General features: G+C 41.9%; 1 protein-coding gene across 1 annotated transcript; it reads left to right on the top strand.

The window, feature by feature from the left end:
* Window positions 1-478: 478 nt before the first annotated feature.
* Window positions 479-11093, top strand: LOC137792881 (macrophage colony-stimulating factor 1 receptor 1-like). The gene is made up of 22 exons (XM_068588678.1): window positions 479-610; window positions 895-964; window positions 2654-2935; window positions 3101-3388; window positions 3474-3610; window positions 3685-3850; window positions 3950-4151; window positions 4475-4590; window positions 4703-4814; window positions 4933-5132; window positions 5441-5532; window positions 5698-5824; window positions 5960-6064; window positions 6214-6324; window positions 6489-6651; window positions 6756-6838; window positions 6959-7062; window positions 7469-7591; window positions 7691-7802; window positions 7891-7990; window positions 8861-8972; window positions 9231-11093. The coding sequence occupies exons 2-22, from the start codon at window positions 913-915 to the stop codon at window positions 9384-9386; spliced, it is 2943 nt and encodes a 980-aa protein (XP_068444779.1). The 5' UTR covers window positions 479-610; window positions 895-912; the 3' UTR covers window positions 9387-11093.
* Window positions 11094-11997: the final 904 nt, after the last annotated feature.

Here is an 11997-nt window from a genome sequence, read left to right as displayed (position 1 = left end):
TCATAGTAGCACCGGAAGTGTGAGTCTTTTATCAATCATAAGATTTTAACGGCTCTCTTTTAGCTGCTGTACTTCATCTAATATCCCAACAGCTAAAAGATGACTTATGTTATTATAGTTTTGATATTTCTCAGTGCCTTTCTCTGACTCCATATTTCTAAGAGCCCTTTGACTTTCCTTTCCCCTCCCACAAATCCATGCTTGAAAAGCCTGGCAGCCATGGTCCAGCAGTGGTGGAGGTGATTAGTCTCACCTCAACGAATGTCTCGGGAGAATTGTGCCTTTCTGTGGCAAATTGAAACTGGCTCATTAATTTGTTGAGCGTGATGTGCTGATCCGGCCCCAACCCCCACACACACCCACACACACACACACACACAAAGTTCCCTCCACCCTCCACCACTTGCTGTCTGAAAAGAAAAAAAAATCCTGTTTGCTGTGAGACTTCGGTGTTGAAGAGACTGTAAACAAGCAGAAAGGGAGAGGAAGGACAGAGGCAAACAGAAAGAGAAGAGGGGACTCTTGAGTCAGCTCTGGATGCTGGAAACATCCAACCCTGCTGGGGAGCGATCATAGCCCTACCCCTTTGTTCAACTGAAGACATCTGCAGGTGAGTTCTTTGAAAATAAATGACTGATGCCTAATTTGTCTGCTTTATTTGTAGACGCAGTCATCAATTCCCTAATTGTGATCGGGGAATGCTTTTCCGTAGGTTAGTTTGTTCCCTGATTTTAATTTACACTTGTGTTTACGGGCAAAGTCAGAAAAGAGAAGTTGATGAGAGGAATGAGTGATGGTACAACTTCAGAGGAGTTTTTCTCATTTCTCTCCCTAATGCTATAGACTAAAGGGAGTGTATTTGGTAGCACACAAACTTAAACATTGAAACTGCAGGTTTGGAGTTGATCCAGGATGCAGTCCTACCTCGCTCTGCTGCTGGGGATTGTGGCCTCGACTGCTTCAGGTAAGGCCACACAAACACTGCCACATCCACAGCTGCAGTGGATTTAGTGTCCTTTCTTCTCATTATGGTTGTTTTTTGACAGATACGATAGATTTAGACAATCTTGAATAAAACAATGTGATTGAAACAGACATACTCAAAGCATAGCAAAGGGATTCTCTTTATGATTTTAATGTAACTTTGAAAGCTGTTAAGTGTTTGATGTGTAAAAATGGTCCAAAATGTTTGGATACATTTTAAATTTATTCTTTAAAGGACATATTTATTTGCACCACAACTGACCAACTACTTATAAAAACACATACTCTGTAACACAGTAACCTGACTTCTCATATATTACACTCTAATAATTTTATGGTACATTTCATGGCATAAACTCGTGTTCAATACAGAGGAGCTAAGAAACACTGCATGCTTCTTCATCTGAGATCTAACACACACTTTCTTTCTCTTTTTTTCCCATTTTGGTTTGCTTCTGAACATGACATGTGAAAATATCACCCGCCAAGCATCAAATTGCAATTTCATGTATATGCATTTGTGCACACAAAAGCATCTGTTGTTTGGCTTAATTATGGCACAATCAATTAGTTTTGACTTTTGGCGCATTATTGTATGAGGTGTCATTTGGGTCACGTTGACAAAGACATTTACGGAAAGGCAACTGTGTGCACTGACAACCAGGAGGTTCAGAACTGAAATGCTGATTGGTTTAATTCCTAGTTCTCTATGTTATCTACGGGTGAATAGAAAAAATGCTAAACATGGAATCTCAGTTCTGCTTCAAGGTTGAAAACACACTGTTCAAACCTCTAAACCTTGACAACCTTTACCAAGGGTGTTGGCTGAACTTTAAATGAGAGGAGGCTTAAGGTTAACAGGAAAGACATGTCCGTCTCTCCAGTGTTTAAACAAAAGTAGTCCAACCCCCTCAACAGTTTATGAATTATCCAACTTAGTTTCCAGTCATCAAAGAGAGCATTGTTGTTTTTTTTTTATCTCTGAAACTTCAACACCCCCTGAGGGTTTGGGTCTTTTTGAGCTCCCCCAAAGATGACAGAAAAATACGACTCCCCTCCAAATGTTTCAACTGACATCAGTACACAGGAGGGGCGCACTGGGACTGAAATTCAGCCTGGGACCTTGAGGTGGAGTGCAAGCACTGGATGGAGCATTAGAAAAAATGTTGGCAGTAATAGTAACACTAATACAGTTTTTCAGCCCATGCGCATTCCCAGTGCATCAAATACCAACAATTTGTGACACCACTCGGCGCCTGACACTGACGCACAAGGCACGCTAGTGTCTCTGTCAGACTACAAAGTAAATCCATCTGCATCATTATTGAACTATCAGAGAAAATGGTCCAGGAGAGTGATGACGTAGTATAATGACCAAAAGAAAACAACAGAGCCTCAGTAAAAAAATACAGTAACAGATCTAAAAAAAGGAAGTAAGATGGACAGAGGGAGTTTCTCTGGGTCAAAGTGTGACATTTGTTTCCTGAATTCATGCGATTACCAAAATAGATCTGAATCATGGCTCAGGCGAGACAGATCTGCATTCTTATGTTTAACAAATGACCAAAACAGAAACAAAGACTCTACTTATTAAAGAAAAACTGTGTTCACACTATGTTTCCAATGCATGACAAGTTAATTAATTAACTAAATGAATGTTCCTTCTCAGCGGAATGGAGGCGTCCAGTGATCAAGTTCAACTCTAGGGTGGTACAGAGGTCTGAGTTGGTGGTCCGACCTGGGACCCCTCTGAATCTGAGATGTGAGGGCGACGGGCCTGTAAACTGGCAAACGAGGCTCGCCAAACACAGACGCTTTGTGTCTAGAGGCAATGGGAAAGTCCGCACCCTAAAGGTGGAACGGCCCTCCGCAGAATTTACTGGAACATACAAGTGTGTTTACACAGCTGGGTCGCAGAAACTCACCTCCTCAGTGCATGTGTACGTAAAAGGTGAGGATGAATGAATGAGAACAGAACAGTGGGACAAGCTTCCTAATGTTGACTTGTAAGTGCTTGGATGGAACATTGTCCTCACTGGTTATACGTTTCTGTGATCGTTTATTCGATTCCCCTTCCACTGATCTGATGGATCATCACCATGCCTTTCTTTACCAGAACCCAACCGTGCGTTTTGGACCAGCAGCACGTCCCTACGGGTGGTGGAGAAGGAGGGTGAGGACTACCTGCTGCCCTGCCTGCTGACCAATCCGGCAGCCACAGACCTGGGCCTCCGCATGGACAACGGCACCTCCGTGCCACCAGGCATGAACTATACAGTTTACCGGCACCATGGTATTCTCATCCACAGGCTCCACCCAGGCTTCAATGCCGACTATGTCTGCACAGCCAGGGTCAGTGGAGTGGAAATGATCTCCAAAGCCTTTTCCATCTACGTCATTCAGAGTGAGGCTACTTGGTTGTCACAGAGTAATGTTACGTGATCTATGCATCAAGTTTGATACTCACTTATAATTTCCTCTGGTTCTAGAGCTTCGTTTCCCTCCATACGTACTGTTGGAGACAGATGAATATGTGCGCATTGTTGGGGAGGAACTCAAGATTCGTTGCACAACACACAACCCCAACTTCAACTACAATGTCACCTGGAAATACACCACCACGTCGGTCCGTATTATGCATTCGGAGGGCCTTCTTTATTGTTGTGGTAATCGTAATTTTAACTCAGACTTATATTTCAGAAACCAACAATAGAGGAGAGGGTTCGCTCCAGTGGAGAAAATCGCCTGGACATAGAAAGCATACTGACCATTCATGCTGTGGACCTTACAGATACAGGAAACATTTCCTGTATTGGCACTAATGAAGCAGGGGTGAACAGTTCAACGACATACCTGCTGGTTGTAGGTAAGCTACAGAAACAATCCCTCCTGCTATACCTCATGTCAAAAAGCCTGGAGTATTGATCGACCACTAAAAACAAACTATTTGGATTATTCTAAACAGACAAGGCCTACATCAGACTGCTGCCCCAGCTATCCCCTAAACTCGCCCATCAGGGTCTTTCTGTGGAAGTGAATGAGGGAGAAGACCTGGAGCTGACCGTGGTCATTGAAGCATACCCACACATTACAGCGCACAGATGGCACACTCCGACATCTCCCAACGCGTCCACACAGGAGCAAAAGTTCATCAGATACAACAACAGGTACAACAGGAGACAATGGAGAGCCTACCCCCTATGGCAAAAAGTGGTTTCCAAAATCTTCAATATGTTAGCGCAGTTTAAATGTAAACACCTGATAATAAAGAGTACCGTAGGCATATTTTAAAATAGGCTGTCTTGCAGTTTTAGGGTGAATTTAACACCAAGGTCATTATATTTTCTTGGGTCATGCTAGAGGGAAGAGTGGTGTTGACCCACTCAGCAGGTGATTCATTGGAAATGTTTGAAATGTCCGCAGAATTAGTCACTTCAGATTCCTCTTTTTCAGACTTAAAATATCCTTTTTTCTTTCTTTTTTTATTTAGATACCATGCTACGCTACAGCTTAAGAGAATGAATGCACAGGAGCAGGGGATATACACCTTCTATGCCGAGAGTGACTTGACCAATGCATCCATCACATTCCAAGTCCAAATGTATCGTAAGTGACGCTGTGAACACAAATCAAATAAGTCAACACATTCATGCTGTTTAGTTCTCTGGTTAAATCTGCTGATTGGTGTTGGTTACATCTACTTTCTTCTCACTGACAGAGAGACCTGTTGCTGTGGTGAGATGGGAGAACATAACCACGCTCACTTGCACCTCATTTGGCTATCCCGCCCCCAAAATCTTCTGGTACAAGTGCTTTGGAATACGGCCTACGTAAGTATCCCTGCACAAGGAGCAATACTCACCGAAAATGTAATTAAGTTTCAACCATGAAGTTTCAACCTCTGCAGTTGGTCCTTTGCCTGACTGTATGTGTTTTGCTATGAGGCAGGTGCAATGAAAACACCTCAGGGCTGCAGCTGGCGATCCCCATCCAGGCTCCCACCGTGGAGGTCCAGAGGGAGGAGTACGGGGCCGTGGAGGTGGAGAGCGTCCTCACCGTGTGGCCATCCAGCCAGAGGATGACGGTCGAGTGTGTGGCCTTCAACCTCGTCGGGGCCAGCAGCGACACTTTTGCCATGGAGGTTTCTGGTGAGTTTTGGAGCATTTCATTTTTATTTGTTATTATTATTATCATCAATTTGCTTTTGTGGAGTCACATGGTGCTCAAACTAAAGCTAACGTCTTTGTTTGTGAAACTGTGTCGACATGGTCTCTAGATTCCTTATTAGATGTTATGAAACTGCATAGTTCTTTTGTTTCAATTTGTGTCGCTCAAGATTTTATAAAACAATACATATGCAAACAGTACACAACATCCACAGGGGTGTGCTTGTATGACCCGCAATCAGTACATGCAAGTTAAATAGTGAGTTCATGATCTTTCTCTGATTGTGCAGACAAACTCTTCACTTCCACCTTGACTGGAGCAGCAAGCATTCTGGCAATTCTCCTTGTGCTACTGGTTTTTCTGTTGTACAAATATAAGCAGGTAAGGTGTACTAACATCCATTAAATCATAATCATAAATCATTCATTAAATCTAAGTTGTAAATGATTGTGTGGACGTTCCACTATTCCCATAGGATAGAGCTACTATGTTGCTGTGTTTCTGTTGGTGTGGTTTACTACCATTTGCCCCTGTTTTCATCTTCAGAAACCCAGGTATGAGATCCGCTGGCAGATCATTGAGGCAAGAGATGGAAACAACTACACCTTCATTGACCCCACTCAGCTGCCTTATAATGAGAAGTGGGAGTTCCCAAGAGACAAGCTGAAGCTAGGTCTGCATCATGTAACGATTCAGTGAATATAAACATAATAGGATTAGAAAAAAACATATCTGTAATTTGATTGTGAATCACAGACAGGTGGGTTATACTTATAATGCTTTCTCGTTGTATTTTCTGTCCAACCAGGGAAGATCCTTGGTGCAGGAGCTTTTGGAAAGGTCGTTGAGGCCACGGCCTACGGTCTGGGAATAGAAGACAATGCATTGCGTGTAGCTGTGAAAATGTTAAAAGGTGAGCCGATCTAAAGGCCTTTGAGATCACACAGAAAGATTGTTATTGATGTACATAAGCGAAAATCCTCCAGAGTAAATATCACTGTGTGAAATATCTTGTTACTCATGATCAAATATGATCACAATGACAAAACTGTATTTCTGCAGCCAGTGCCCATTCAGATGAAAGAGAAGCTCTGATGTCTGAGCTGAAGATCCTGAGTCACCTGGGACACCACAAGAACATCGTCAATCTACTGGGAGCCTGCACCTATGGAGGTTAGACAGCAGCCTGTGTTTGTTCTGTATCATGTTGGATGACATCAGAATACAGTAAAAACATGTTTATGAAAGTCATCCTGGTCACAAAAAAGCCAGTATGTTGAAATATTTTGCGTTCTTCCTTTTTGAGAGGATCATACCATGGTGTGTCTCTTCATCAGGACCAGTGCTTGTGATCACAGAGTACTGCAGCCTCGGCGACCTTCTGAACTTCCTCCGCCAGAAGGCAGAGACGTTTGAGAACTTTGTTATGAACGTCCCCGACGTTATGGAGGGCTCTAATGACTACAAGAACGTCAGCAGGGAGAGACACTTTATCAGAAGGTACGTCACCATACATGTACAGTATGATGATGAATGGTTTGTGAAAAACATTCACATTTCTGACACCACTCTGTCTTTCTTCTCTGGTTTTCTCCATCCAACAGTGACAGTGGGATCTCCAGTACATTTTCAAGCAGTTACTTAGAGATGAGACCCAGCCAGGTGCCCAATATGGAATCATCTCCAGGTAAAAAAGAGCCCTCTCACCATCCTACATCAAACAAAACACAAATGCATCAATTTTGAAGCCTCTTTACTTCCTGACCCTGTGTGTTACTAACATTATTATTGTGTGATTATTGCCAAGACTGTGTGTGTGAGGAGACAGGTGACTGGCCGCTGGACATTGACGACTTGCTGAGGTTTTCCTTTCAAGTGGCTCAAGGCCTTGACTTTTTGGCTGCCAAAAACGTAAGTAATTTATCCAATAAAAAGCATCTAATGAACACACAACGACGGCAGAAAACATTACATGAACATTTACAGCAGCAGCTGCTGTGCTGGCCCCCAAAAGCAGTTAAATCAACAAGCTAAATCTTCAGGAAAAATGAAAGAAACAGTATCTCCTTTTATAGAATGTGAAGAATGAGTTGTGAGTTCATCCGTGAGGGCCTACAGGGGGTATTTCCCATTACATTCTTCATATTTACTACTCGTCACAGTGACAATGTGTAGCCATCTGTAATCCCTGTCACCGACACAAACATATAGATTGTAATTCTTCATGCTGCCTTGAGATACAATGTTCAGTGATCTTCTTGTCTTTAAATGTGTGAGACTACAGCCCGAGACCAACTGTGTGTGCATATGTTTGCAGTGTATTCACAGGGACGTGGCTGCGAGGAATGTCCTCTTGACCAATCACAGAGTGGCCAAGATATGTGACTTTGGCCTGGCACGTGACATCATGAATGACTCCAACTACGTGGTGAAGGGCAATGTAAGACCCTGAATACATTAGCGCTAAAGTGTTAATCTAAAGTGTTAATCACATTGTAGTAAAATAAACGCTTGCCGTGCTTCTACGTTGTTCATGAAGGCCCGTCTGCCGGTCAAGTGGATGGCTCCAGAGAGCATCTTCGACTGTGTCTACACCATCCAGAGTGACGTCTGGTCCTACGGGATCCTCCTGTGGGAGATCTTCTCTTTAGGTCAGAACATGTGCATATGTATCCTACATTAACACAAATGTCTGTCATGGTTTGATTGCTAAACTTACTGTGTATGATTCTCGATCAGGCAAGAGCCCTTACCCCAGCGTGGTTGTGGACTCCAGGTTCTACAAGATGGTGAAGCACGGCTACCAGATGTGCCAACCAAACTTTGCCCCGGCTGAGATGTAAGCTTGGTCCATTAGCAACATAAAGCCTGGTTCATAAAAAAAAAATGAATGACTGCTTTTTTCCCCCCCTTTTCAATATTTTACTTTGTCAGATAAATGTCACCTGATTATCAGTTGAGTTTTAGTAATAGTAGCCTTTTTATCCACTGGTAAAACATTATAACATTGCTTCAGACTCTGACGAACACGGGGGCAACTGGTGACAATTGAGTTGATATAAGCTTCAACTATGACAGATTTAAAATAAATAGGTGATCTAAAGTTGTGCGTCTCAAATGTTGATCATGACAAAGAACAAAGAGCCCTTATTTCATGTCTTCTGCTCTAACATCTGGAATAACTTACACATGAAGTAACCTCATGAAGTACTTTCAATTTCCCTAATTTTAATTCATTTGCTTCGAGTTGTTTCCTGAGCCCAAAAACTTAACAAGCAAAAAATAAATAAATAAAAATAGTTCTTTCTATTAGCTCAGAGGGCCCAAACGTCTGTGTGTGGTGATTTTGCGTGGATGTCACAAATCCCGAAATAATTGAGAAAACAGAGGGGACTGAATCTGAGTTGGGGCCTAATCATCTGTTGTTCTGCTGTGTGTCAGTTCTACGTTCTGCTTGTTAGCCACATGATCTCAAACTAGGACGCCATGTAACTGATATTTCATGGCAGCAAAATGAGACTGGAGGGTCAGGGGTTCTTATGAAGGAGTCTCTTATCAAACTGCGTCACCACCTCCCTAAGCCTCTTCTTGAATTGAACAGTGCACAGTTTGGGTCATAAACCCCCTTTAAAATGTGTACCATCAATGTTTTTTTGTCCAGGGAACTCCTCTGAAATCTGTTTTGTAAGAATGGTTCTCTTTGTTTCAGCTACATGATCATGAAGATGTGCTGGAATCTGGTGCCCACAGAGCGTCCAACGTTTAGCAAGATCAGTCAGATGATCGAAAGACTACTCATGGAACAGCCTGAGCAGGGACAGGTGAGTTAGTGTGGCGCAGAGTTCAGCTTTGGCAAAACTATGCATGTGACGCTACGGTCAATATGTCACCATTCTTTTTTAAATTCAATCCTCCCTCTGAAACAAATTTAGCTGAACTGTGAAACTAATTAAACCATTTAAATTTTTGGTGATATCATTTGGAATTTGCTCCCTTATCACATCATAATGTTCAGATGAAGCTGAGATTTTTTGCTTTATTCAAGCTAGTCTCACCCTCCTGATGCTGCCTCCCCACAGCTAATCTACCAGAATTTGCAGCAGCAGGTCACAGAAGGTGAAGTGAGTGAAGTGAGTGAGGAGCCCAAATGCTGCGACGGCCCCTGTGACCAGTCTTGTGACCACCAGGAAGAGGAGCAGCCTCTGATGAAGACCAACAACTACCAGTTTTGTTGAATGCCCGAGCATCAACAAGCATCAGGAAAGTGGGATCAGCTGTAGTTCGTGGCCAGAGAACCACAGTTGTTTATAGCCGCCAGGCAGTCGCAGAGAGTCGCCTTCACAGCTATTTTTTGCCTGCTGTGTCTGCTCGCCAGTCAGACAAGCAGCTGCAGCAAGCATGTGACTTGCTTCTTTGCGGACCATGACTAGTAATTACCACGTCTAGGAGGAAGAGGAGGAAACATGTCAACAAACTGCACAAGCATCCAAAGCTGTACCTTATCCTAAACATAGTTCCTTCTGATATGTATTTGAGGTATAATCTGTTATCTAAAGGAGAATTTGTGCGTCCTTTCTTCTGAGAGTGTTTTATATATTGTGTAGTGCGTTTATTCCTATTTTATATTACTTCCCCATGACGCTGATTGTCTTTGTAGAGATTTCAGTCACATTTGTCAGTAGGTTCATGTAGGATTTCTCATAACAATCACAAACACTATGTGACCACTCACCTTCATGTACTTCAGACAAGTTAGGTTTCATTCTCTGGTTACCTTACAGTTATGAAACTTATAAACAGAGCTAGTGGTTTTCCCGGTTTTAACATGCTAAATCCACCATAGAGAAGGCAAAGAATGACCATGTTGTTTTCCTCGTGCTTTGGTCATAGCTGTATTTCTTGTGACACTTACAGCAGATGTCAGTTGGTGGAAACATGTGATTGTTCCACTTCAACCTAATTCATTAAGCAGGGCTCGGTGTAATTCAGGAGCAAAGAAGACAACTGAACTGAGCAGGGAAATCTGTGATTCTCTTATGGATCAGACAAATACTGCACATGACAATGTGAAATCCTTTTTTTTCTTCTTTTTTTTGAGTAGCACAACTTAATCTTAATTTGCTGTAGAATGAGACGAGTGTTTGGATGTAAACTTCACTGATATATGTAGCAGTCAGCCTACACTGCCAACTGTTTGAAGACTTTAGATAAATATACAAAAAAAAAGTCGCCACCAAAAAAAAGGTCACACACACTAATATTTTGTTGGACCGCTTTTAGCTTTACGGCACGCATTCTCTGTGGCATTGTTTCGATGAGCTTCTGCAATGTAACAAGATTTATTTCCATCCAGTGTTGCACTAATTTCTCACCAAGATCTTGTATTGATGATGGTAGAGTCTGACCGCTGCGCAAAGCCTTCTCCAGCAAATTCCAGAGATTCTCAATGGGGTTAAGGTCTGGACTCCATGTGTGAAAATGGTATCTCATGCTCCCTGAACTACTCTTTCACAATTTGAGCCCAATGAATTCTGGCATTGTCATCTTGGAATATGCCCGGGCCATCAGGGAAGAAAACAATCCATTGATGGAATAACCAGGTCATTGCTGAACCTGGTCGTTGCTGAACCTAGACCTGAGCAACTGCAGCAACCCCAGATCATAGCACTGCCCCCACAGGCTCGTACAGTAGGCAGCAGTAGTTAAATCCAGGTGGCGACTTTTTTTTGGGCCAGGCAATGTATAAGCTATGTGAGAGATACACAATGCAGATCTGGGTAACTACGAGCTTCAATCTGAGTGAATCATGAGTGAGATGTCAGATAATGTATATATCTCATGATGTAAATGAAGAATTATCTTTATATTCGCTGGAATGTTTTACAGTAGATGGTAGTTCATCAGTATGTCACATATGTGTTTTGTGTTTTTTTGTGTGCAAATGAATCAATGCAAAAGCTGCAAATAAAATCATTAAAAAAACTGCAGAGGCTCTGAATGAAGCTTTACCATTAAAACTTCAAAATGTAAGGTTTTTATATACTGCAAGATTATGATGTGGTGTCAGATATTTCAGGTTTTTCTTTGTTGTACCTCACTGAGCTGTCTCTATGTTTACCTGTCCTTACTTCCCTTTTTGAATTGGATAACGTCCAATCTGCATAATAGGGGGGTATTCATCCCATCGCAAAAGACTACAGAACGTCTAAATGCTTTTTCTCGGTTGTGTGGTTTCAGATAAAACCATATTTCTATTTTGAAGGAGTCCACCACTTTTGGACACTTTATGGGGTGCCAGTATGGAGACAAAGCCAGGTCAATAGTTTTGATCATTTGAAAAAAGTTTTGAACCAGAAAAAATATGATTTGAGACTGTAAAAAAAATGACATTGAAAGTTGAAAATATAAGACTGAAAAATTAAAACATATATTGTATTTCCCCCCAAAAAACAGAACTAAATAAAAATAATCAACACAAAAAAGTTTTGAGTCGAATACATTGTTGAATTTGTCAAAGTTCAAGACTAAGACTAAGATCTTCAGCTTCAAATCTTTTTTGAAATGATTAAAACTATTGCAATGATTTGGCTCTTTATTCCAGACTTCCTAGAGTACATTTTGAATAACAAAACGGTGTTCAGGTCTCCATCAAGAGACTGAGATGTTCCGTTGCCTCAGAATTAATTATTTCTAATAACTGTGGCATTTTGTCGTCATCATTCAAATGATCTTGTCAGCAACAGCACAAACACATATTCCTGGGCTTAATGTTGACGTTTCTTCTCAGAATTCTGTTTTTCAGGAAATGTAAAGCACAAATCATGAACTCAATTGTACTGCGATACA

The sequence above is a fragment of the Clinocottus analis genome, unplaced genomic scaffold, assembly GCF_023055335.1.
Source record: "Clinocottus analis isolate CAN_PGR_092001 unplaced genomic scaffold, fCliAna1.0.p SCAF_10, whole genome shotgun sequence".
In the NCBI taxonomy this organism is placed as follows: Eukaryota; Metazoa; Chordata; class Actinopteri; order Perciformes; family Cottidae; genus Clinocottus; species Clinocottus analis.
The sequence above is the reverse complement of the archived record's forward strand: the minus strand, read 5'-3'. Positions and strand labels throughout refer to the sequence as shown.

Excerpts from the sequence above, each read along its gene's own strand:
- LOC137792881 (XM_068588678.1), top strand. The coding sequence starts at position 913 with ATGCAGTCCTACCTCGCTCTGCTGCTGGGGATTGTGGCCTCGACTGCT. Across the intron at positions 5,533-5,697 it reads TGTTGTACAAATATAAGCAG|AAACCCAGGTATGAGATCCG; the intron begins GTAAGGTGTACT and ends TTTCATCTTCAG. Across the intron at positions 6,652-6,755 it reads GAGAGACACTTTATCAGAAG|TGACAGTGGGATCTCCAGTA; the intron begins GTACGTCACCAT and ends TCCATCCAACAG.